At 47.8% G+C, this 27,081-nt stretch overlaps 1 protein-coding gene and 1 long non-coding RNA gene across 4 annotated transcripts in view; one reads left to right on the forward strand and one right to left on the reverse strand.

The window, feature by feature from the left end:
• Plb1 (phospholipase B1) overlaps positions 1-27,081 on the reverse strand; it is a 118,130-nt gene that overhangs the window by 78,692 nt on the left and 12,357 nt on the right. The window contains 13 exon segments of one of the 3 annotated variants that reach the window (NM_001173028.1): positions 3,468-3,524; positions 4,608-4,706; positions 5,558-5,636; positions 6,435-6,514; positions 8,046-8,108; positions 14,467-14,553; positions 16,279-16,330; positions 16,619-16,709; positions 18,958-19,001; positions 19,364-19,404; positions 23,836-23,894; positions 25,088-25,154; positions 26,398-26,459. In NM_001173028.1, the coding sequence (NP_001166499.1) occupies positions 3,468-3,524; positions 4,608-4,706; positions 5,558-5,636; positions 6,435-6,514; positions 8,046-8,108; positions 14,467-14,553; positions 16,279-16,330; positions 16,619-16,709; positions 18,958-19,001; positions 19,364-19,404; positions 23,836-23,894; positions 25,088-25,154; positions 26,398-26,459 (881 nt within the window). 3 annotated transcript variants of the gene reach the window in all.
• Positions 8,847-11,679, forward strand: LOC134471549 (uncharacterized). Its single transcript, XR_010040985.1, has 3 exons — positions 8,847-8,975; positions 9,326-9,480; positions 10,580-11,679. It is a non-coding gene; the product is annotated as an uncharacterized LOC134471549 (long non-coding RNA).

The raw sequence follows: 27,081 nt of genomic DNA on the forward strand, positions 1-27,081 counted from the left end.
GGGGAGAAAGTCAGATAAGGAGGTGTAATTAAGGTCACATTTGGAAAAGGAGTGGCAACTCAGCAGTCCTGGGTTTGGGGAGCAACTGGGCTCCCCAGTGCCCCTTTTGGTTTTACTCTGATGGTGACCCAGCGTGCCCGGAGCTGCTCCTAAGGGTGTGTTCACCCCTCGATTGCTGCTGCTTCTCCTCAGCCTTCCAGCAATGTAACTGATGAGACTCTGGAGAGGAACCTTGAGAGGACCAGCTGTAAAGGATTCTGATAGAATGGGCAGAACTGAGCCCATTTCTCAAGGACCTCAGAAATAGAAAATGTATGGATTTTCCCTCCAATAAATCCATTCCTATTAAGCACCTTATCTGTTAGTCACCTATGCCTGTCTGTTTCCCACTAGTCACCTTTACACCAGCTCCAACCCTGTATCCTCAGCAAAGACGGAAAATGACCTGGTTACCTCGAAGAACCTCTCTTCGCCTCACCACCCCATTCTGTGCACAGAGGTGCTTGCACTATTTTTTTTTACTGCAGGGAGGCTACCTTTTACTCCTTTTATCTGGCCCTTTAACTGCGTGCATTTTCTTGCCATTACAAAATTAGCTAGTGTATGAGGGAGGAGAGAAGACTTTTACCAAAAATCCTCTCTTGGGGCCTTGGGACATAGCTCAGGGGTAGCACACTTGCCTAGTATGAGTGAGGCTTTCCTTCAATCCCCAGTGCCACCAAAAGAAAAATTCCTCCAAGGAGTAGAGTTCTTTAATTCTTTCTCAAGTATGGGCAGTTCCCACATCCCCTATCCTGCCTGATGGCTCTAGCGTTTGGAGAGGCACTTGGACAAAGTTGGGTCAGCAATTGTTGGAAGGATTTGGGACTTGAGTTTTCTAGCTGTGGGTCCCTTAAACCTTACCTTTGCACAGTATTTTCAGCAACTACTGAAGTGGCAGCCCAAAGCACCAGAATGAGCTCTGCCCCAGACACTAACTCCTCCTCAGCTGCACACCTGGAGCCCACACCGTGGGACAGTTCTAGGAGCGCCGTCCATGAGGCCACTCACACCACTGCAGGTGCCTTTCTTCCCTGCCCTCTGAGCTCAGCCTGTCATGGGATGGGCTGGGGAGGGCAGAGGTCTATGCGGCCTGTGTACAGTGGCATATGGCACTGTGGGCTGGAGATCCTTCTCCCCACAGGTGTGTCCTAGGTGCAGTCAGGACAGAGGGTTTGGCCTGGGCTCCATGATCATAGTGATCCTACTGTCCACTCTCTGCTCCCCACCTTAGAGGAGCTCTCACCTGGCTCTGCTCTGCAAATGTGAGCACAGGATAGGTGTGCCCAGCTCTCACTGGGATGGCCCCAGTTAAGGCCAGTGTAGCAAAAATCAAGGAGTAAAGACCCCTGCCTGCCTCAGGTCCCGGGGAGCAGGACCCCAAACTCGTTAGTCTTTTCAGTAGCCCTCAGGCTGGCTGAGGTCATTATACCCTTTTTTGCAGGTTAAAAAAATGTAGGGACCAAGAAAGACCAAGCCACTTGCCTCAAGAAACAACCAAAAGCAGGACAGGAGCCAGACTCCCCGCCCTGTGCTTTTCCCATAACCTGTCGCTGATCACTCGTGGATGGACACTGTGGCCTGCAGGAACTGTCAGTGAGTTCTACCAGCACCATGGACAGCCCTGTGTTTTGCCAAGAGGAAACTAAGCAAATAGTTACCCTCGGTGCCTCTCCAGTCCTCTCTTCCTGGGCTGCGGGAGCCTCCAGGAACCCCCCGGGGAAGCTGTGTGCTATGGGTTTCCGGACAGGTGTGGGGAGGATGGCTGCTTCCTCCTCGGCACCTTGAGACACGCACCATGCTCCAGGCCCGAGTCCAAGGACTTCATTTGTTCTCTGTCTCTTTTCCTCATGCCTGCTGGGTGGGGCTGACCGTCTTTGCCCCCTGCTGCCACATTTGACACACTCTTTTCTCCATACCCCCTGCTCTGGGTCCCCCACCTCAACATGTCACCTCTAATTCCACCTCCACAGCCCCTCTGAGCTCGCAGCCCAGGTTGCCTTCGAGTGCACAGCTGGCCCACCTTGCTGGCTGAGTGACCGCTGACCTGGCTCCTCGGGTTAGCTGGCCTTCCCAGCACAGGGCACACTGCAGGTGCCAGTTGTTAGTGAGGAGAAATGTGATGTGGGAGGAGAAGGAGGGCAGAGGTTTGGCTGAGCTAGAGCCATGGCTTCTCTGCCTGAGAGGTGGGTGGGAGGGCAGCCCTGCTTGGAGGGCATGGCATTCTTTCTCTGCCTCACACGGTAGATCAGCAACAGAGTGCTTCTCTGGGAAATGTCCCACCCTCGGCTCAAGTCCACTAACAACCATCCCTGCCCAAAGAAGCCAAGTGCCTTGTCTGCGGGCCAGGATGCTTCCCTCCTGTGGGGGCTGCTGGGCTGTCGCCTCCCTGCCTGCTCGGTCCTCTACTGGCTGCTCATGTACTCAGCCTAATACACCAGCTGAGGGGATAAAGTGGTTCCAATCTAAGAGGGAAGAAAAACAAATTTGTCACTGGGATTCTAAAAATAGGGCAGCTTGGGTAGGGAAAAACAAATGGCAAATCGAGGTCGCTGCCTGGTTCTCTGGAAAGTTCCTGAGCCTTGATATTGCATCCTGGCACTGACGAATTAATCCCCGAGATTGCTGGGGCAGCTTCAGGCTCTGGGAGGCCCGCTGTCATCCCAGCACTGAGAGCCAACACACACAGAGTCCTCGCTATGGGCCGGGACTGAGCTGCACACAGGATGTGTGGGGTTAGGGGGTAGGGGTGAGAATCAAGTTTGTTTTTCCCGTACAGGGGATTGAATGCAGGGCCTCACCCTGAGCTACATCTCCAGTGCTATCTATTGATCTATCTATTGATCGATTGCTCTATTGATCCATTTGAGTCAAGGTCTTGCTAAATTACTCAGTCTGGCCTTGAATTTGAGATTTTCCTGCCCAGGTCTCCTGACCAGCTGGGATTACAAGTGTGGCTATCAAGCCCAGCTATGACTGGGGCTTTGCAGAAGGGAGTTGAGATCTTGTGTCCACCCAGCAATAAGAGGTGGGATTTGGATCAAAACCCGTATCTTTACCACTCTGAAGTCCATGCTGGTTCCAGGCACTACTCAGAGCTTTTAAGTCTGCATGATGCTGCCTGGGTATGTGGAAAAGCTGGGTAGGGGTGAGAGGGGAGCCCTGCCAAAGAGCCCCACTCAGAGCAGGTGTCCCATACAACCTCTAAGGAAATGGCCCTGTCCCTGGGGACAGCAGGCCTGTCCCTGGCAAGCAAAACACCAGCCCTGGGACCAGGAGGTTGAACCCTTAGAGGGAGTGCTTGGCTGGCACTAGGCCTGAGAAGCCTTCCTGGTGCCCTACAGCCCTGGTCAGCACAGTGGACACTGGGGACGTTGTGCTGGTGGCAACGCTGCCTCTTCCTCTGAGAGCCACCCCCACCCACTCACCATGTTGTTCCAGAGGCTCAGGGCCAGTGTGGTGGGGTCCTGGGACGGGGGTTCTTCCTGGAAGAGAAGCAGGAAAGAAAAGAGCTTATCAGGGGTGGCGACTGCTACATACTCCGCACTCTGCTTAGCCTGGAGCTGGGTGGCACAGAGCTACCTTCCCTCTGCCCCTCACCACCCCCATCCCAATCACTATCAGTGGCATTTATGATGGCACTGCGTGGGTTCAGGTCTCAAAGGTCAGGGCCAGTAGGGGCAGGGTGGTTGTCTGATTGTTCTGAGTGTCACGGGCAAGTCTCACGGAGCCATCTGGGTGTGGTTAGGATGGGGAAGGGGGAGAGAGGCTGCTCTTCCCTTTCTCTGCTCACCTGCCTGTCTCTCCCTCCTCCTCCCTCTCCTTCTTTCTTTCTTTGGACAGCACTGACTGGCAGTGAACACACTATGTAACTCAGGCTGGCTTTAAACACCTTGCCCCAGCTCCCAGGTGCTGGGATCGCAGGTGTGCACCACCACACCCAGCTCTGCCCCGCTTTAAACTTCAGGTGTGTGCTGGAGGCAGCACAAGGCCCTCTGTAGACAGGAGCCAGGAAGGGGGCTGAAGGAAATAACAGTCCCAGACATAGCCCTGCGGGCTCAGCCTGCAGAGACCAGGTAAATGAGTGTGGCCCCATGTCCGGGGCCATAAGATGTGGGCAGTTCTCTGCCCAGCAACCCTGTGGGAATGGATGTAGAAGGGCAGGTGAGGAGTGTTGGCAGTCTGGAGATGCCATCCTGAGTAACACAAGAGCTGAGAGGTGGGAAGTTCTTCCTGTGAGTTAGCTCATAGGACCCTAGAGAGAGGGAATAGCAGCAATCTTGATGTCACAGATTTCAACTCAGGCACAGCAAGGTCAGCTACTTGCCCCAGATGACATAACTGGTCCATTCTAGAGCCAGGATTGGAGACCAAGCCTTGTAGCCTAAGTCCTTGCCTTATGCAGTCCCCTTAGAGAAATTCTGTAAGAAAACGTCATTTTTGCATTGACTCTGAGACTATGTATCCAGGTTCTGTAAAGCTGGACTGGACTTGGGATTCTGTGAGAGCCAGTGCATGGTCCAGGCTCCCCGAGTCTGCACCCTTGGCCTCGCCTGAAGCTCACTTACCACAGGAGATGACACCTCGTAGAAGAAAGGCTGGAAAACCACTGCAAAGGACTCCTGATCGTTGAAGCTGCTGGAGGCCAGGAGGCTGTCCCAGGTTTCCTGAGAAGGGAGCAGACGGTGCATTGAGGAGTCCAAGTCGGCCAGAGCTGGCCAACCTCCCAAGGCTTCTCAGCAGCCCCTCACTCAGGGCCACCCATGCGAGCACGTGCTATTTGGAAGGTCTCCCGCATCTCGTACTTTTGGGGCTACTGATGACCTATGCTGAGCTCTCACTTGCCCCTGAGTCCTTGACCTTTGGTCATGCCAGAGAGCACCTGCGGGGCACTCGCCAGAAGCTCAAGAAGCACTCAGCAGCTTGGCACCACGAGGCCCTGCTTTCCCCCAAGGCACCGGCCACTACTTCTTTAAAGCGCTGTCAATTTCAGAATGAAAGCAGCGTCCCCCAGAGCACCGCTTCCAACTGTCTTCTTGAACACAGGTTGTCGAGATGACTCAGGTTAGTGGGAGCCAGACATTGAGTGTTTGCCGAGGAGAATGATGGCTTTTATTGAGTCCTCTGTGCTCTGCAAGGATCTCTTCTGTCAACCATAACACTTGTCTTGAGGAGCCCTGGCTTCTTGTTGGCGTAAGCCTGGGATATAGCCCTACCTGGGCACAGCCAGCTCACCAGCCACAGATGTGGCTGAAGCAGCAGCGATGATACCAGGCAGTTCAGAATGAGTTTGCAAAGTTCCTCACTTTCTGCTGCCCAGAGTAGATGCACGGCCCCACGCCCAGCGCTGATGCCCCCACAATACACACAGAGATCATGGGGAAGCGAATGCAGAGTGGCATCCTCTGGATCCTGACTCAGACTAACGTGGGTAAACTCAGCTTGTCCCAGACCTCCTTTCTGCTCCCCAGCCTCCCCATGTGTGAGCCAGCAGCCCAGACCTCAGAAGTGGGCTCACCTGATAAGACCACTGCATTACAACCGTATCCAGCTTTGAGGTCTCCCCTGAGCAACCACAGGCCTCCGGTGAGGGTCTGCTGTGAATCAGAGTAGAAGGGAATGAGAGTCTGGGGTGCCTCTAGGGGGGAGAGGGGGCCTGGTGGGGCCTTGGAGTCACTTGGGGCAGGGAGGGAGGAGCTGGGAGCCCTAGGGGATCTAGGGGAAGAGAAGTAGCAAATGTTAGGGACAAAGAGGACGGAGAGGCAGTGGGGAGCCCTCGGCCCCAGGGCCAGATGGGCCACTGAAGTGATCATCTTTTTCTTCCGCTCCTGCTGCCCACACCCTGTCCTTCCCTCCCCTACGCTCTCCTCCTTTCTCTTTTTCCTCTTCCGAGACTCCTTTCCCCGTGGTCCTGTCCCTCTGTTCTTGCTCTGTCCAGATGTCCTTGCTCTGACTTTTTCTACATGAACTTCCTTTCCTGGTTCAAAGCCAGGATTTTTAAGGTGTGGTGCCAAAAAGTTTAAATTCTATGAAATTTATCAGACACACATGCAGGTCAAGTTCTGAGAAGTACACTTAGGGGACGTTCTTTCCCACCTGATTTCCTGAAGTAATACTTCTTGGCTTCTAAATGCTCAGATCGTTATGGTAGAGGGAGGGTGTCTGGCACTCCACCACCCTGACTGAATATTTAAACCCTTAACTGGGTCCCCCAAATAGTACTTGCCAATAGACTCTCTGCCCCGGGCCTGTGCTAGTTATATATGCTCCTACAGTTCTCCAGCCTTCACACTTGGGGTCCCTGCAGGGACCCCAAATCATGGAGGAACCAGCTCAGAGCCCAGCACAGGGCAGGTACCCAGCAAACGTTAGTCCTGTTTCACTTCTATATTTACCTGAGCAGAGTCCCCTGATGCCATCGAGGCATGGCCACGACCTCAGAGAGATCCACCAGGTTCACAAATGCTCTGGGGACCTAAGCGGACACAAGGGATATGAAGGTGATTATTTTAGTCAGGGGTTGTGAGGAGAACAATTACAATCAGGACACAGGATTTATAATATTATTTGTGATGGCACCCAGAGTTAAACACAAGAAAGTGCAGGAAATCTGTCCACAACACTACAGACTCAGAATATTCAGCCAAGGGCCTGGATCCCACAGCAATGTCCTGCATGAATCCAGATGAAGACATGGAGACCATGACAGTGCCTCCCATGAGTCCAACTGGAGGTCTAGAGGCCATGAGTAGGAGCCACACCAGTCTGTTTCATGGATCCATGCTGGGAAGGCCCAAAGGTCAGTGGTAGAAGCTAGAAAGTCTATGCCAGTGGGGTGAAGGAGCTGTGCTGGTAGGTTAAGGGCCGAGAAGTCATGCTCATAAGGACCAGGGCTGCCCTGAAAAGTACCACAGCCATCTTAGCGACACGGAGGTCCTCCAACAATGAGAACAGTTGAGTACGTGCTAGGAAGCCAGTGTGACAAGTTTCTCCTGAAGATTAAACAGCACACATCTTCCCTTCTACAGACAGGAAACTATGTTTGATATAAGGACAAAGCTCCCCCAAAGTGAACCACAGACACTCACCAACAAGGTCCCAAGCTTCTCTGATGATAATGGCTGGGGGAAGCTAATCATGACCATCTCCTCCAGGAGAACCAATGGCTCAAAACAGCAACGCTTAGGAGAACCCACAATGCACAGCTCTTCTCCACATCTCTATATATGCTGGCAACTTTCCTCAGGTGGGCCATCTATACTCAGTACCATACTGACTTAATTCAGCTGGTGTTAGGTTGACCACCAGTTTTTAATCCAAAACAATTACCCGTGGTCAACTTGATAACATACACGTTTCCTTAAACTGTAGTCTTTAGTGGCAGATTTGTGAAAGTTAACATATCTTGGTGTATTCAGATTTAAATTAGTACAACAATTACAGTGGTCGCTAAGTTGCCATGGCTGCCCAAGGGCTCTCTGGAGCCTGCTTTGGGGACTGTTTCTCTTGAAGATATTCAGTTGGGATCGGTCCATAATGGCCAAACCTGCAGCTGTGTTATCACCTCTTCCCTCCCTCTTGGTTGGCAGGATACCTCCCAGCTCAGAGTCAATGGGGCCTCAGACCCAAGAAGCTCAGGGGCAGGCAATATCACAGCACGGCCTTCAGGTCTCAGAACCTGTTGAGTTACTATGGTAGTTCTAGGAAGAAAACTCAAGCATTCTCTAGCTCTCTGGCCATCACTGCCTCAGACTTGGTCAGAGAGTAACCTCAGGAAACAGCAGAACCACGAGTCCCCAGGAGCTGAAATGCTTCTGGAAACATCCTTCTGTGAGAGTGGCATGCCCTGACCTGCACCTGACTTGCACTGTTATTTCAGAGGCTGACGAGATGGATTCTCTGGAGAATCCTCTCCTGGGTCTTGCTGGCCCACTCAGGAGTCCATTTCCCACTAGCTGCCCCTGGCAGAGCCCCAGGTCTTACGGGGCATAGAACATTAGCCTCACCTCCTGGTGCAGGTAGTGTAGAATCCCAGCCAGCTTGTCCATGTTGCTCATCAAGGGTCCATTCTGTGAGAGAAGAAATGAACTAGTGAGGTGGCAGCAGAGTGGACATGAGGCTGAGGATGCCTGGACTTGGGCAGGTCCCGCGGGGAGAGATCCTGATCAAAGCCCTGAAATCCCTCTTCCCACAACAAGTGTAGAGTTCCCAGTGCAGCTTTTTGGGGTTGGGGGTGGGGATCCATTTCTGGCTTCCCCAGCCTGTCATCTAGCAGGAGAAAAAAATAAATTCACAGGAAAGGGCAAGCCTAAGTGTTATGGTTTGTATCTCGATGTCCTCCCAAAGCTTCTCACAGTTAAGAGGGGTGGGTTTGAGGGGGAGCCTGAATCTAGAATTTGTGGTTCATTCATGATCCGATGCTGGGACTAAGGGTGTGAGGTGACACTCGCCCAGAGTGGGTAGTCTGCATACAGTATAAGGGACAGAACTCCCTTGTTGCTTTTGCTGTCTTCCACCACCATGAACTGTTGCCCCTCTACCATGTGCCAACCTGCCTTGGAGCCAGCCCATAAGGGACTGAAACCTCTACAAACTGTAAGCTAAATAAACCTTTCCTTTCTTAACATTGAGCATCGGGTGTTGTCTCAGCAATGAGAAAAGTAACTAAGACACTAAGGTCAGAGCAAAGTCAGAAACACCTGGCATGATTGTAATGCTTGAATTAAGGGGTTCTTACTTCCAAAGACTCATGGAATTACTCTTTTCCACAGAAAATTAGGTCTGCAGGTGAACGCATCAAAGCCTAGATTTAAGGCACCCAATGGGCCTTAAAACTTCTAAGGATATAAGACAATAGTGGTGAACCTATGGCATGAGTGCTGTAACCAGCTGTTTGTTATTGAAAGCTCTAGAAGGTTCACCATCGCTGATACAAGGTAAGGAGCTCTTTTCTGAAATGCCTGGGGTTTTCTGGGGTTTTGGAATATCTGCACAGACTGTACTGCTTGAACACCCCTGCCCAAATCTAAAATGCTCAGAAAGCTTTGGATTTCAGAACATTTTGGATTTCAGATAGGGATGTTCAACTTGTACTATGTTATGCACCCTCTCCCTAGCATATTTGCCATGAGAAAGATTGCTAGAGACCACATGAAAGGATCCACGTGATCTGAGTATGTGAACACATCTGCTATCCACCCAACATGCTCCGCCTCTTCCTCTTTGCTAGTGATGACAGTAAACAAATGAGACCACCTCAAAAACTGACTCTGGTTTACCTTCTCAGTGTGAAATATCAATAAACAGAAGACACACTCCCAAGCGGCCTGAACACTGGTGCTCCTGGAGACAACTTGGTTTAGAGAGAAAACAAGGATGGCCGAGGAGTGGATCTGTTCCTTGGAAGAAAGGACAACCCACGAGACGGGCTGCCAGTCACAGGTGAAGACCACAAGGCAGAGCGTGGGGAGGAAATTCAATGTCCTCGTCTCTCCGCAGGCTGGTCCTGCTTTGGGAGGCCGGCTCAGCCCGGTCTCTAAAGCCTTCTATGTAGTTTTCTTCCAAGTCTTTCTCTGAGCTTGACAGCATCACAGCTGCCCTCCCGAAGAGCCCTGGGAGCTGTCTAGAAATGTCCCTGCTGCCCTTCTGTGCCACATTCATGAGTGTCTGTCTAAGGGTCTGGGAAACCCCGTTGGGCCATTTTGAGTGCAAACTCCCAGTCGAGGTGTATTGTTCAGAGCTGTAGTGGGACTCTGGGCTCAGCCAGGCATTCCAGGCACTGAATGCTTAAGCTAGCAACTGTCCTTATCTTTTAGCGGGAGATATTATGCTCCTAGAAAATGCCCCTCTTCTATAAGTTCACGTATAACATAAACTCTCGGAGCCCAAAATCAGGGAGAAACTTATTTTTCCCAACAAACTTGTATCCTTCCATTTGTATCTTTTACCCCTAGATTCAGAAGAATGTCTATTACAAACACATGCCCAAAGCCAGATGTAGCTTTCATTAACAAAGTTATTTTAAAAGTGCAATAAATTATTTACTTGGGGTTTATTACAAGGAAGATGATTGCTAGGTTAAAAAATAAAAACGGTTTTAGGATTCTTCACTCACACTGCCAGTGCACACTCAAAACACGCTGACACCTGTATCCAAGTGGCATCACTGATACACAAACGCCTATGTTTTCTTGCATGCCATTGATTTTTACCCTGTTCATTCATAAAGCTAGATGTTAACTAGGAAACACTAAATAAGCACCCAGAGCCCAAAAGCATTAGTGTCACTGCCATGAGCCTGGTCATCATTTACCTCGGAGGCTGAGCCATTACTAGTGACTAAGGGACAGTTCCTGATCTCACTGCCTCATGACTCTGACCATCAGCAACCCTTAAAGAATAAATGGGGACACAACCCCTTGCTATTCCTCACTAGAGGAGCCCAGATTTTCAGAGGAAGAGAACTCCAAGTCCTAGTGCCGGACAGTAGTTTAACACCTCTTCCTAATGGTAAAACCCTCTTTCTTATATGAATTTTTAGGAAACGCTGAACCACAGCCAGAATAAGCTGCTTTGTGTAATCAGGTGGGGGCCAGGAGCCCCCCTATTCAGACTTTGACCTCAGAGGTACCTCCTGTGGACATTTTGACAACTACTGAAGGAGTGACAGTCCCCGAGATATGCCTGGAGGAATATAAAAATACACAGTAAGTACTCAACTGAGGATGTGGTGCCAAACCACAGGAAGAGCCCAGAGAGAGAACCAGGCTGGGGTGCGGCTGGGAAGGCAAGTCACTGTGTGCTTTGGCTGAGGAGGGTGGGCTGGGTGCCACGGTAGTGAGCTAAATTTATGGGAATCAGTGGCTCAGGGCTCAGAAATCAGGAGCAAGGCACAGTTACTTTTATCATATGTTTGCAACCAATTAAAAGTGTGAGGTTCTACGTGTGAATAAACTCAGCCCTTATGTATCAACACGGGCAATCTCGAGGCAATCTCACATATTAACGGAAACCATTCAGTGGTGGGAATGTACATGAGACAAGCTACTTTAGAGGGCAACTAGGCAGACTCCATTAAAACTTGGAGTCTGTCTCTGAGCACTGGTGATTCCATACTGAAACTCTCCGCACTTGTCTTCGAACTGTTTTGACAAGGACTCACAGTGTGACATACATTCGCTGTTCCAATCCAGTACACAGACCCATATGGAAAGGAAGCGAAGCTTTCATGAACCAGTAGTTGCTTTAGTTTAGTAGATGGAATGGACTAGGCTATGTTGTAATTTACTCCAGCTTGTTTGTGTCTTGGAGCTTTTTACACTGATTTTGAGGGACTCATGGATATACTCCAGTTATGGTTTACAGCTAGATGTTCCTGGACAGCCTCTTCACCCCCAGACAGGGCTTTTGAAAGGTGACTGAATTAGGAAGGTGATATCACCGGTTTGCTGCCCAGGAGGCAGAGCCTGAATAGAAGACACAGCTCCCTGTGGGGATGACCTGGAACCGTCTATCTTCCTTCCTTGATTCTCTCTGCTTCCGGTCCATCATCCATGAGCAACTCCCTTCCACCGTGCCCCTCCGCCACACTGTCCTGCCTGGGAGCCAGCCAGTAGTCAAAGTAAACCTTTCCTTCTTTAAGTTGTGGCTGTAAAGTATTTTGTCCCAGTGAGGAAAGTGACCAACTCAGTTCCAATACACAATTGGAAAATCATCGTATCTAGAGAATACCTTCACACGTTTAAGTAAATGAACAAGTTTGTTTGTTGTAGTGCTGGTAATAATAGTTAAATTAAAAATACCTAAGTGGCCATCAATAGAATAGTGGTTAAATAAAATATAAATTTACATAACAAAATACACTGTATTCAAGCTGCAGGAATAAATTCAATTCATGTGTTATCAACTTGCGTAGCTCTCAAAAATACCTAGTTAACAAAAAATTTACAAAATATAATACTGTCTATGCTAAATCTCATATCCACAGATATGCATAAAAATAATGCTAAGGTTCACAGGCATGTTACATAACATCTCATCCACATTAGAATGACTATAATCAAAATAAAAGAAACTCTTATATACCATTGATAGAAATATAAGCTAGTACAACCATTATGGAGAACAAAATGGGGAGGTTCCTCAAATGCTTAAAAACAGAAATACCATAGGACCCAGCTACCTCACTTCTGATTATAAAAAAAATGAAATAACATACCAGCTCTCTGGTTATGATTCTTGCGCACTCGTGTTTACCAAGCACTATTCGCAAGAGCAAAGATAAGGAATCTTTCTAGGTGCCTACTGACAAATGATAAAGAAATGTGGTGTATGAACATGATGGGGTATTATTCTGTCCTAAGAGGAATTAAATCCTGCCATTTGTAGCAAAATAGATAGAAATGAGGACATTACGTAAAATAAGCCAGACATAGAAAGACAAGTACAGAATGTTCCCTTTTATGTGTGAAAAAATTAAAATTTAGTGATTCCTAGGGATTGGGAGGTGCTTCAGGGGCTGGGGAGGGAGATCGGGAATTTGATCAATGCACTCTGTATGTACCAAAATATTACACTGAACTTCATTAGTATGCACAATTAACACATGTAAATAAAGAATATTAAATTTTAGAAAAAGACCCTGGGACGGAAAACAGGAGTGGGATTGGGTGGTGGTCAAAGTCCATTCTAGCTTCATCTGTAATTTTCAGTCTTTGTTTAAAAGCATTTGTCTATTTCTTGTGGAACTAAAAATTAACAAAAGCAAATAATGCATAAACGGAACACAGGTACAAAGGAATGTAGGTAGAGCGCTTGACGGGCTAAAGAAGGCAAGAACTCATGTGGAAATGCCTGCCTGCCAGGTGGAGGGTAGAGATGACTCATGAATGAGTGTGTGCATCCATGAACGCATATTCGTGTGTTAAACAAACTCTAGCATGAACAAACTCATCACAAATGCAATAGTATGCATCAGGGGCTGGGGATTTAGCTCAGCGGCATAAGCGCCTGCCTTGCAAGCCTGTGGTCGTGAGTTCGATCCCTGATACCAGTAAAGATACAAAATACAAAAAAAAAAAAAAAAAAAAAAAAAAAATAGCACGCACCTACATGTAAAAAAGCAGTAAATCTATATGTGAATACAACAACATAAGGAAAAGACATATAGAGGGATGCAGCAATGCAAACGTGCTTATCTGAATACTTTAATACATGAACACAGACATTCATGAATTAAGGTTGGTATGCATAAAATGACTCAAAAGGGGGGAGTGGTACAGAATTAGAAGGCATGCAAATTTACTTGGCATTGACAAGAAACGAAGGTGACCTGAACAATGATCCTTCATTATCAATATGCTACACGCCCAGGAAAGCTGCAGGAATGGGCCTGATCAACAAAAGCTGACCGGGAAGAAGGATTTCCCCCGGCCTCCTCCCAGGGTCCCCATCACTCAAGGAAGGGGAGTTCTTACGGCGGCCAGGGGTTAGGGCAAGCACATGGCATTTAAAGGGGGGCCACAAGCAAGCAGGAGAGATGCCCAGAGATGGGGGGAAAGATGCCTCAAGAAGCTTTGCTCGTTCCTGTGCCAAGGCCTGGCAGAGGCCCTGAGAGAGCGACTGGGAGGACAGTGGGCAGGCCACGGGACTGTCATAAGCAGCAGGGACAGCTTGGTGGCAATCATGCAGCAGATTCCTGGAAAGAGTCTGTCTGCCACCTATGCCACCATAGCCCAGGCTTCTCAGCTACCCCTCACTGTTTGTAACCTGTCAAAAAAGACTTTAGTCATAGGCAGAAGCTTACATGAATAGCAATAAATGAAGCCACAGGCTTCATGGCCTATTTCCAGGAAAGCCAGAGCCTAGAAGCTAGTCTACAGTTGACCTTAGGTCATCAGCAGACTTCCCAGTCCAACTAGAGTTCACAGGTCAAGGCTGACCACAGACTATAAACCCTGCTTTATTTCTTGAATTCGGTATTTACATGGATTCAGAAGCAAGATGGGCGAAATCATTTTTCAGTAACTAGATCAGTTTTCTTCAGTTGCAGAATGACCATTGAATGCTTATCTGTATTTTAAGTTATTTTTCCCTGATTTGAGGAATGGTTTAAAAAAAAATCTATAGCTTGTGATGGTCATGGATATAATTATAAATGTGCTTAATACCACCAAAGTGTTCATTCAAAAATAAAAATGAGCAATTTTTTATGTTATGGACATTATATCACCATAAAACCTGGAGAAAAAGAAGCAAACACAAAACACATGCCCTTGCATTTCCATTCCCTCACTCAGCCATTCATCTGCTCTGATTCTGAAATAGGTGGTCCCGGCCCCCAGCCTAGCAGAGAGGGACCAGACAGGTTTAGTTCACTGACCCAACGCCAGCATCTGTGACCCCCCAGCCTCCTAACCGATGGTTTACCTCGTGAGCAGAGGGACACAGGTAACACAGGCTTGCATTGCTAAAGAACACATTGATGAGTTTCCAATCCTGTTGAAAATCAAGTTGCTAAAGAGAAACCACATAAAAAAGAAATATTAGTAAGATCTTCAGCCAAAAAGAACTTTTTTCTTTCTGTGTCTTTCACTGTTATACACCCACTCCCACCAGAGCTATATTCATGGTTTTTAATTGGAAGAAGCGAATGGTGGGAATCTAAAATAGTATAATCATTAGAAGGCAATTTGGCAAAATATAAAAATATTTTAAGGGCACACCTTTGAATCCAATAGTTCCATTTCCCAAAATTTATTTTAAGGAAAAAAAGTATGCATAAACTACTTAGCTATAATGATGTCTTGTTCCTAAGAATGAAAAGCTAGAAACAACATGTCTAAAATAGGCGATTACTGTGTAAATTACGGCACATTCATAAGATGAAACATTATGTGATTACTACTAAAACAGTACTGGAAAATGTAATTATTGTCAGTGGAAATATACTGAGAAAAATAGGCTATAAAAAGTATCTACATCCAGTAACATCCCTGTTTTATAAAATATATACTGCTATTTATATACTGAGCAAAAACATGGAAAGGACTATGTGTCAGTTATTAACAATAATTATCACTGGCTATTCAATTTAAGATGGTTCTTAATATTCTCTTTATCTGTAATGATTTTTCTGTAATGAATATGTGTTGCTTGTATAAGAAAATACAAACTTTTATTGTGTTCTCCTGAGGCACCACATCTGCTTGAGAAACACTGACCTAAGAACCAAGCACTTTAGATTTTAGCTCTAACTAGCGGTATGATTTGGAACCAGTCTTCTTGGAACTTTAGTTCCCTCATCTGTAATATTTTTGATTTCGACTCAAGACTTCCCAGCTATTTGCAGAATAATTATATTCTATTGTCATAGAAATTCTGAAATTCTCCTGCTGGGGTGAACCGAGTCTTCATGTCACAGCTTGCATGTTGGCTGCTGTCCCTGTGTGGCTTGGAATGACCTCCAGTTTAATTCCCAACCCTTTAATGTCCAAGCGCTGACACAGACAGCAGCTTCCCTTGGCTCCCTGGCTGCAGGCACAGTGCTCAGTTAGAATCAGCTTGGTGTAAGGCCTGCCTTGATTAGACTGTTGATTCAGGGGCAGCACAAAAGACTGGAGGATACTTATTACAAACTTATGTAAATAATTCAGTGAAGAGCATCTGAACTATTAGGAGACCGGATAACAAGGTGTCCAGCATACTATGCGTGATAGAGGCCTTGGTCCTAAGAACTAAAATTAAGATGGTAATTATTAATGTCACCAACCACATGTCAGTGACAATCACAGCTATAGCTACAGAATTTTACTGAGCACTGAGTTTGTAACAGGCATGTTTGTTCCTCATTTAATTTTTCATAAACCTTATGCAGCAAGCTCTTTGATTATGCTCATAAGTAGGGAAACTAAGTCTTAGGAGGTTAAGTATCAGACCCAGCATCATGCAGAGTGGTAGAAAATACAGTCAGTCTCGAACTAGTCTCTCTCTGAAACACAATCCTCAAGTGGGAGGTCATTTACCCCATCAGCAGTAGCACAAGCAAACCATTCTGAAAGGAAGAGTCGACTAGTGACCTTCAGACAGCCCCGGTGGAAAGGATGCTTTTGAAGAGGCCCACACTGGCTGCTGTGTTCACAGCAAGATGGTGCCAGGATCATCATCGCTCTGAGTGTGTGGTTTGATTGCCCTGTGGCGACGATCAACAGTCAAATACACCAGAGTTACGTGGAGCCTTACCGGGTTCTTCTTCAAGCTGCTCACCAGTTCTTCAGCCTGAGTCCGTAATTCTCTGTGCAGGAGGAGGGGAGCACAAAGAAAAATCAGGAAAACAAAACTTTCCAGGGTGTGAAAGCTCACCGCTTAGCCCAGCTGAGGTGCTAGTGTCTGAGCACGGGGGGGGGGGGCATTTCAGCTTTGACTTAATAACCTGTGTAATCCTCCATAAATCTTATATAGCAAGCTCTTTTGTTACTCCCTGAAGCCTATTTGGCCTTGCCAGCCCCTGAAATTCTACCACCTGCTTGCCCGTGACCATCGGAAATACCCAAGCCTGGTGAGAGACAGAAAAGGAGCTTACTCAACACCACCGCGGACAGCAGCGCTTCTCCAGGGAGGACACGTGGGCAGCAGAACAGAAGGGTTGAAGTGGCTGATGATGTCTGAAAGGACTAAAGAGAGCGCTGGTCTGAGCCTTGGCCTTGACAACTGGAGGTCACCTCTAAAGACTGCTCCCTGCTGGGGAGAGGTGCTAAGGATACCACCCCTTTGCAAAGCACAGCCTTTGCACCCTGCTCTGGGCTTTGAAGTTACCCCTGGATCTGGTCCTGGAAGCGACTGGAGCCGAGATTGAGAACCTGTGTGATGCAGGCCAGGCCCAGTGCTGGACGTTTGCATGCATTCCGTCATTTAACCCTGTGTACCAAACTCAAGACAACACCATTTCCAGTTTAGTGCAGGGGGAAACTAAGGCAGAGCAACTCAGCAAGCTGCCCAAGGCCTCCCAGCTCCCGGAAGTCGCTAGGATTTGAACCACAGCTCGTGGATGCCAAGGCTTTTAACTGTCTGGGCTGCCCTCCAGTTCCCTTCCCTCCTCCCGAGAGTGACAGCAGGGTGGGTAAACTCCAGGGAACACACAGAGAACACAGCCCAGAGCTGACAGCCAGAGCACTGCTAAAAATAGTGCTGTCAGGAACAGTTGTGTCTTACTCCCTAGAGAGGAGAGGAGAGCCGGAGAGTGTCACGCAGGGAAGGTGCCTCCACCTCCAGGCTCTTTGCTCTCCCTTTCCTTTGTCCCCATCCAGGAGTGCCTGGGGCTTTACAGCACAGTGCCAGCAGGAGAGGGCCTCTCTGCAAGGGGAGCTGACTCTGCAGGCAGCCCACAGGGAGGGTGTGGGAGAGCTGGGCTGGAGGTCAGAAGACTGGCCGCTAGGCTCTGAGGCCTTGGGCAGCCACCTCACTCATGTGTGATGTGGTGGTATTCCCTTCCTTTTCCCTGATTAAAATTTTCATTTTCTCCATGTTCCTCCCTGACAGCTTGCAGAAGGAGCCCACGTCACATGGCTTTGAGCCCAGTTCAAGACGACAGGGACAGGTGAAGATAGTCTGTAAGGACCAGTTACAAGACACAAATGTCTAGTGATAAGTCTGTAAAAGGGAATTGCTTTCTAATCCCCAGTACTTAAAATAAAAGGCAATCAGCCTTTATTAGAGAGTGCAGGAAAAAAGTGGAGAAAATGAGAAATCAACCTCCCGGCAGCTGCATCTGTGGGATAAACTACACTTCGTCTTCCTAGACACCCCCAAATATGCTACTTCATTTCCTTCAGTTTTCTGTGCCATATAAAGGTAAACAAGGCCAGGCCTCAGCACAGCTGTGAAGCCACCAATTCAGGGAGCCTCTGCTTTTGGAATCCTTGTACTCTTCCCCAGGGGAACTGCCTACCTCTATGGCCACCAGAACTCCCTCGCCTGTCAATCAGGTGATGCGGGAGGCGGGGGAGCTGACAGCAGCCCCACGCTTCCCTGCCGGGTCACGAGTGGTGAAAGAGGCCCAGTATCCCACTCATCCCATCCTAACCAGGAGCCTGAGGCTCTGGGTCCTTTGTGCAAATTCCTGGCTGGATTCCAGGGCACCGCCTCCGTCCCTTCCTCCACCAGCATCTGCTCCACAGAGCTCATCCCCCCACTTCTCTCCTTCATCCCCAGGTGAAAGGTGGCCTCCCTTGGTCATGATTTAGGAGCTCCAGGCACAGCAGACTGACTTCCTGCCAAGTTCACTTGGCTAATGATAAGGAACTTGGGGATTTTAAGGTGACTTGATATCATCAAAAGGAACCTCTGATATTAGCAAATAAAAAAGCCCAGGTTACAGAGACTGTAATTACACTTGGATACAGAAAGGCCCAAGTGTGAACCCTAATTATCTCCAAATAGTGAGATTACAGTTGACTTCTGTTTCCTTCATTTTCCTGGAGGAACAAGCCGGGACATTCACCCAGCTGAAGTGACCCAAGGCCAGCCCTGGGCTCCCGGGGGAGCAGGAACTGCAGCCGCCCTTGCCTAGCCTGTCCCAAGCCCCTCTTCTGCATCTTTCAGTCTTAATGCTTCCTGGCTTCTCTTTGTCCAGAGACCTTCCAACACATTGCTAGCGCATGCTATTCAGGGTGTGTGACTTCCCATAGCCTGGATCCCTCTTAAAATGCCTTCCTTTCTCCGAGGATTTAGCTCAGTGACATAAGCACCTGCCTGGCAAGCACGAGGCTGTGAGTTAGATCCCCGGTACCAAAAAGAAAAGCCTTCCTTTCTCCCCAGGTCCTGGTGACAAAGTGGCAGTACAGTGTATTTTTTTATTAGCGGAATTGCTGTGTCAGGAGGGATGGGGACACTCTAGAATCTGGCCTGAAAGCCAGGACTCACCTGTCATCATTCCCATGCACCCCCGCCATGGTTCTTTCTCAGTCCTGCAAGCAGAGGTGATCCGTGAGTGTCTGGCTGCATTTGTCACTGACCATCTGCCTTTCCTGGTAGAACCCGCACCCTCCTTCCTGGCCTGACCCAAAGGCAGAAGGGGATGATGACCCCAGGGTAAAGGGAGCAGGATTCTACCCTTTCCCATTCCCCTCCAGTCATCTAGTGGAGCCACTGGAATTCATGGCCCTGGGCTGGGCAATCAGAGGTTGGTTCTGGTCCCTGCCCTGTCCCCAGACTCTAGGGAGCCTGGAGCAGGGCCTTAACTGTCTGGCTCTTGATTCCCCCCACCGATTAAGACAGTGGATCAGAGATGTCTCAGGCTCCGTCCTGCTCTCTGTCTCAGGGCAGGTACCTTTCACTGGTGTCCAGGTTGACTGCACCAGAGTCTGGAGGCTGGAAGAGATACGTGGTGTTAGCAAGTCATCCAGGGAAGGCAGCAGAACGTGTTTATTCTGCAGGGAAGGCAACCCAGACCTCTGCCCCAGCAGCATCTCTGCCAGGCTTCTGAGCAGCATGTTTTTCTCAGTGCTTTGGTTTGAATGCATTATAAAGTCATATTAGTATTCTACACAGAATCAAAGACTGCTTTGTGGTGACCTCCCTCCCCATAATCTGAAGTTGACTTTGTTTATTGTCATCTCTCCCTGCTAGAATGTAAGTGCCCCAAGGGCAGGAGCTTTCACATTCTGAACTTGCCTATATTTCTTAGGCCTAGAACATTGCCTGATAGGTTGTCAGTGTGCAGTGAACATCTGTTGAATAAGTATTTTCTGAATGAACAAAATAAGTTTCTAGTATCACCCTTGAACAACACAGACACTGCTTTTGGAGAAGTCCTCCTTTTAAGGGCTATAGGTGACACTGTGGTAACCACACCCCCTGCTGGAGGGATGGGGGTCACACCATTTGCAGGCTCCTAGGGATGCTTAGAATTAGGTCTGAGACAGAAAGGACTTAGTGAGTATTTGCTATTGTTAGCAGTATTATTTTCAGTTTCTGACCCACAGTCTCTCAAAATTCCTAGAAGGCAGGGTGTCAGGTGTGGTGGTGACAGTTTAGAGAGGGAGGCCACTGCTGTCTACACCCAGCCTGCTACAGAACCCCGAGTAGCCAGCAGCTGTCCCATCCACCCTCTCAAGTGAGAGCCAGGCTATAGGACTGGTCACAGCTCTGGAGCTCTCAAGGGAGATCAGGCTGATCGTGAAATTCCTCTCCCTGGGTACAGGGTTCTCTGATCCTCAGTAAGAGGGACTTAGAAAGGTCACTATCACAGGGAGGGAAGAAAAGTTAAATAAAAACCACTGTAAAGTGAAAGTTGAGGACTGTAAACACAGGTTAGCTAGAGAAGGGAGAAGGCTTTGGAGGTCCTAGCAAGGCAGGCCAACCTGTGCCCAGCCAGAGGGGCACTGTCCTGCAGCTTGGACTGATGGCAGTCAGAGGTCCATGAATCCATAACTGCCAGATTTTTCAAGAAAAGCTGGAAACATGCATTTTATTTAAAATATCCTGATTCCAGTGTTGGCAGCTCATTCAATTAGAAACACAATGTGAGCCAGGCACGTTGGTGCACCCCTGTAACCCCAAGCACTCTGGGAGGCTGAAGCAGGAGAATCACAAGTTTAAGCTCAGCCTGGACAAGTTAGGGAGTTGGCAAGACCTGTCTCAAAAAGCAAAATGAACTGGGGATCTAGCTCATTGCAACAGCCCTGAGTTCAATCCCCTGAACTATGATAAAAGGGGGGAAAAAAGTCTTAAAACCACCAGTTTGCTGCTTCTGATAATTAGTTGATGGACAATAGACCTTGTCCCCAAAGAGAAGGTGGTTGTAAAGAAAGGTGGGGAGAAGGACAGGACAGAGTATAAGAGGGACAGGGACAGGAATGGGGTGGGGGTCCAGGTGACAGGGACAGCTGGACAAACCCTGCCAACACCCACTTCGCCCCTTGTCCCTTACCAGCCATTGTCTCTCCCCTGCCCTCAGTTACTGAATGCCTGCCTCGCGGCATCAGTGACACGGAGCCAAGCAACACACAGGCTCTTTCCCCAAGGAATTCGATACAGTGGATCGTAACCTCTCATCTCCTGGTGTGGCACTATCTATGAGACCTGAGGAAAACAATTCACAGGTAGGACAGAGCAGCGTGATCCTATTTAGGTTTCTATGCCACCTATATCCCCACGAACTGCTATAAACTGGAGTGGGGCTGATAGTGAAGAAGACATAAAATGTGGCTGGGTCCTCCGTTATTTGAAAAAAAAAACTTTGTGCATACTTGCAGATGTAATTTTTGCAGTTTTAAAAAAAGGGGGGCCTTTAACAAAACAGTGATGATTATTGTCCCAAATGAGTGACTGTTCTTTGGTTATGTAGAACTCCAGGAATGTAAAACCAATGCAAAAGTGTGAAGCATTACATAGACGTTTCTTTTTAAATTCACTGTACACCACTATTTTCCCCTGATTATTCTTTTAGGCATGCAAACCCAGCGAGGTTCACATGCATCTCTCAGGACAGGCAGGAAAAGGCCCACAGGAGCTGTGCCTTCAGGTTTGATCCTGAAGGTCAAGTAGCCCAGCAGTGAACGGGCAATGACGCTGGGCTGGAGAGCACCGTGACCGAGCTGCGTGCACGTGCCCTGGCTCCCAGGATCACCCAGGGAGGAGGGGAGCAAGTGACAGCCTGGCGCTGTCAGGCCTGAATCATTCATGAACAGGAGCGTGCCCTGGAATCTGGGGTGGAACGGTGGAAGGCCCTGGGGGGGTTGCCTTTAGGAATCTGCCTGGGTGGAGATTCCCCTGCTCAAGGCCTGCCCATGGTAGAATAATCCAAACCTTCCAGCAAGCAGGTCACACCCTCAGACCCGGAGTGTCAGTGTCATATGCAGAGACACACAGGCTCAGCAAAGCCAACCTGCTACCCAGGACTCAAGAACCCTTTCCTCATCGATCTCCTCCTCCTCTTCTCATTGTTCTGAGGTGAGCCTTGCCCTTCCCCCATCAGCATACAGCTAAGGAAAGGATAGAGCAAGGATGGGGACACTCTGGCTGCCAGATGCCACCCGCCCAGGCCATCTCCCAACATGAAGTCCCCACCTTCACATTCCAGCACCCCGTTACCCTCCTCCTCGCCATGCCCACATGCCCCATTCATGCTGGCCACAATTGCTCAGTGAGTACTGGGGGTTCTGGGTCGGGACAGCCTCACCCAATGCTCAAGCAGAGGTGGTCCAGAGAGGTTGGTGATTTGAGAAGAGAAGGTGGGACAGGCTCAGGGGATCTCAGACACTGGATCAGTTGGCACTGCCATGGAGTCCTGGGTTGAGGCCAGGCCAGGGGGAAGAGGCTACAGTTTCAGGGAGGACAGACTTCAGCAAGGACAGGGGACAGATTCCAGGAAGAAAAGGAAGGTGGACACCAGGGGAAGAGAAGAACCTCAGGTGTGGGAGGGCAGCGAGGGCAGCTCTGGGCAGAGCTGAGGCCCAGTGAGAAAGGGTTCTGCCAGTTGGGGTCACTGGGTAGCAGGGCTACTGAGCTTTGCAAGGCTTGGGCACGTGGGATGCGGACACCAGGGACTAGCGGGGAGATGCTTCCCAACTCTCCTGGTGAATCACCCCTTTCTTTCCTCTTTTGTCATTGCTTCCTCTTCCTGGACCTCAAAGAAAATATGCCACTTAGAATTTATGAACAATAAGCACAAGAAAAGATGCTCAGTGTCACTGGTTGTTAGGGAAATGCAGATTTTAAAAAATCACAATAGTGAATACTATTAGGATGGCTAATTAAAACAACAAACCAAAAAAACCAGAAAATAAGTGTTGTTGAGAACACGGAGAAATTATTTTACCCCTGTACATTTTTGGTTTGAATATAAAATGGCACAGCCACTAGGAAAAGTAATTTCTCATGGAATTACCGTATGATCTAGCAATTCCACTTCTGGGTATAAAATAAAACAAAAAAACCGAAAGCAGAATCTTGACGAGATATTTGTGGGCACATATTCATAGCAGCATTAGTTACAACAGCCAAATGATAGAAGCAGCCTTAATATCCATCAGTAGTTGAATGGATAAACAAAATGTGATATTTCTGTACAGTGGAATATTATTCTGCATTAAAAAGGCAGAATCTGGCATCTGTGGACCTTACGGTGAGTGAAGTAAACCAGTCACAAGACAGCAAATAGTGTTTGTGTTCTCTAGTATGAAGTGGCCAGCATGGTTAGCCCAGAGAAGTGAAAGTCGAAGAGTGGCTGCCAGGGACTGGACAAGGGAGAAAGAGGAGTTGTTGAAGGGGTGGAGAGTTTTGAGTTCGCAAGATGAAAAAGTTCCTGAGGTTTGCACAAAAATGAGAATATACTTTATATTCCTGAACTACATGCTTACAAAGGGTTAAAATAGTAATTTTATGGATCCATATTTAGCACAATTATAAATAGTAACATTTTTAATGTTATGATTTATGTACTGAGGATCAAACTCATGACTTCACACTTGCCAGGCAAGTGCTTACACCACTGAGCTAAGTCCCCAGACCAAGAATTTCTTTCATAAATAGAAAGTTTAGAAGGTTGCTGTAAAAATTTTGTGCAATGATTTATCAATGGATTTATTAATGACAAACTCCAAATGCTTCCCCACCCTGATATAACAGGAGGTATTTATTTGACTTTTAAAATAAAAACCCAAAGCCTCTGGATTTTAGAATTTCTTCAGCTCATAGTGCTCTCTCTCCAAATGCAGCATTCTGCCTGGTTAGCAGGAGTTTATTCAGCCTCACCGACACCAAACCCGAGTCCTTCCCTGAGCTACTCTGAATACTCACAGTTTCCATATCGCCAATGGCAGCTATGAGTTTGATGTCAGCAGGCGTCAGAGTGTGCACTGTGAACACAAGAACCCACGCAGCAAGGTCAGATCTGTATCCCCAGGTCGTAGGCTGAGGGTATCAGATGAGTGTGGGGAGCCGACCTACATCCTATAGCACTTGTACAGCTGCCAAGTCAAATCTGTTGGGGTTGGAGTGGACAATTGACCACGCAGTCGCTGGGGATCCCGGGAACTGTATGGAAACAGCCTCCCTCCACTCGGGGCCACAGTGTTACCTGGACCTGGGCTCTCCGAATAGATGTCCCTTGGAAGGGCGTGCATGGTCCCCATTTCCCCCACTTCCCTGAACTTCTGTTTGCCTCTCATTTCCCTCTACTCTGTGACTCTGCCTTTCTGGGTCATCATGAATAAGAAAGAAGGTAACAAATTAAATTAAAGGCGGCCTAAAATTAAAGCAGCCCTGGGTACTCTAGGGTTAGCTTGAAGATTGCTGAAGAATGACACTCAAGGCCTGTGAATATGCAAAAACATACCATGTAGGATGTAAGCAAATTATATTTATGGAAGTCTCCCTGACTTGAATAACCAGAACTTTTGGAAGTCAAGTCTCCTTAGAAAGCTGACCAAACTCCTTAATTATGGTATGGGGACATTTAAATGCAAATCTGCTAGGGATTCCATTTCCTAAAAAGTACATCAACTTATTTCTCTGCCTAAAGTCTTATCTAACAGACAAGTAAGACTAGAACACCTCACTGATCAAGTCGGTCCAATGTAAGCATAAATAAAGCCATTAAATGAAGTCAGCCCTTTAATATGGATTAAAGCCAGGGAAGACCCACTCGAGAACAGCATTTACAGCATCCAGGTATTAGGCAGGCCTGGACCCTAATGGGGGCAAATAGCTTGAATGGCCAGTGTGATTACATTATAGAAGTGAGGAAGCCATGTGAGTGGACGCCATGTTTGCCCCACAGGGAGGTAAGGCCCTAGAGGTTGCTCCACCCAGGATAAGCACCCTGGGGCCATGTTGGTTTCACTCCTGACCGGAGCATTGGGCTCTGTCTCACCATAGAAATGATGGTGTGGGGTGAAGAGAGGGAGGTGGTGGAAAGGGCTGAGAATTGAAATAGAGGGAGAATTGAACAGCTAAAGGGTCCCAGAAGAGTGTGTATGGGAGTGGGGGTATGTTGGTCACCCCAGAGAGAAGAAGCTGGGCCTTTCCTGTGTATGGCCAGTGCACATACCTGACTCAGAAGGCATGTTCAGTCCCAGCTTCTTTGGGCTACACGAGAATGGAAAGTTCTTCTTGGTCTGCAATTGAAATGAAAAGTCAGCTGCCTTGTGGGGAGAGAAGCACTCAAACTCTGAACATGTGGTGTGCAAAGGGCCATGTATTTGCTCTGGCTGGGCTCAAAATCCAGAGGCAAAATTTCCCGAGGTTGTTTCTCCTAACCAGTTCTCCTGGTAAAGCGGACGATGCTTTAGCAGGTTGATTCTGACAGTCTCTCAGAAAAAGTAGGGTGGAGACAGAATAAAACTTACTTCTTGGAATGGTGAAAACTTCCTGGAAACAGTGGTGATGGGCTACCACAATGTGAATGCGCTTAGTGCTGTTAAATTCTATAGTCAAACTAGTTTTTAAACTGTCCTATTACATGTACTTTACCATAATTAAAAGAAAATAAGAGACCCAGTTAATCTAGACTAAAAAAAAAATCAGTCCTATGCTATATCCATTTGTACTATTGTTCCTCTTTTATTTTGATTATTTTCCCAACAGAAAATAAGGAGACATTTTGCTTGTTTGTTGCTGAAAACCAGATTTTTGGTTTTAAAATTTGTTCTTTTGTTTTTGGTGCCAGGGATCGAACTCATGACCTCACACTTGCCAGGCAGGTGCTTATGCCACTGAGCTAAATCCCTGGCCCAAATTTGAATTGAGATAAATTTGAAATGAGGAGATGCTTCTTTGCCCTCGGGATTGGAATGTTGTGAGCCCAGATGGACTTCCAGGTAAAAATCCTGAGCAGCTTCTACTTCTAAGAATAAAGTAGAAGCTTTGGGGGAAAGGAAGACTATGTCTTTTTTTCTCCCAGAAATCAAGAGAGGTGGGGGAAATCCCCAGGGGAAAATGTGGAGGAAGTGGCTGGCCACGTCTCATGGCCACAAAAAGATGTACGCTGATTTCACTTGAATTACTAAGTAAGAGACACAATATGCTCATCACTTATCTCATAGAGGCTCTGGGAAGGCCTCACCCAGATGCCTTCAGATAACGCACCACATCTGCTTCAAGGTTCACAGAGATAACATCCATTTGTCGTGCTTTCTGGATGCTTTTGGGAATTGGCTGCTCTGTACAGAAATGGAGTCCCAAATTCCAGGAGAGAGGGTCATGCTTTGCCAGGCAGCCCCACTTTCCCAAGAAAGTGGCTCACCTTGACCATTCCCTCAAGGCCTCAAGAAGAGACATGCCAATCTGTGTTAAGATTCGGATCTGTCCCATGGATGGAAACCTACCACCCCTTTACTTCTCGCCAAGAAAAGCTCTCACCTCTGGCCATAGCTGGCCTTCCAGTGTGCTCTTTCCAGAAGATGTGTGGATTTGGGTGATCCCTAAAAAAGGCAAAAATAGTGCAGGTATTTTAGATGGAATGAACTGCTCTGTGGTCCTCACATCTTTCCGCCAGGCCTATCCTTGTGCCCAGCTCAGGTCTGACTTTGTGTTAATCCAAGTTCCACTCCCATTCCTCCAGCTCTCACAGTCTGGGACACCATGCTTCCATGAGTGCAAACTCTCGGGAAAAGAATCCCCAGGTTGAACTGCAAAAGCGTAAGCTGAAAAGCGTCAGCAATAACATGTGTCATGCACAGGCACTTGTCACAGATGGCTCTGTAGGTTCCTCACAAGGACAGAAACCCTGTCTACCCACCTCAAAGGTAACGTCAGACAAGAGCTGTTTGGGAATCCACCACAAACAGAGAAGGCAAAGCACATTCCAGAGTACTCTGAAGGAAATGTGATTTTAGAAGAGCTAAACATGGGATTCCAAGCAGCCACAGCTGTAGTCAGTATCTAGACAGGGGCTGCATCAAGGGGTCTTGGGAGATCACAAAGACATAATCCCTGTCTCAGTTTTCCTTTGTCTAGCCTTTTAAAACTTTTAAATTTACCAAAAGCAAACATTTAAGTTTACTTTTCTAAAGAAAAATTTACAAATGACAAATTAAACTACTT

The sequence above is a fragment of the Cavia porcellus genome, unplaced genomic scaffold (genome assembly GCF_034190915.1).
Source record: "Cavia porcellus strain 051 isolate PalLab524CR breed Dunkin Hartley unplaced genomic scaffold, mCavPor4.1 scaffold_1, whole genome shotgun sequence".
Taxonomy (NCBI): Eukaryota; Metazoa; Chordata; class Mammalia; order Rodentia; family Caviidae; genus Cavia; species Cavia porcellus.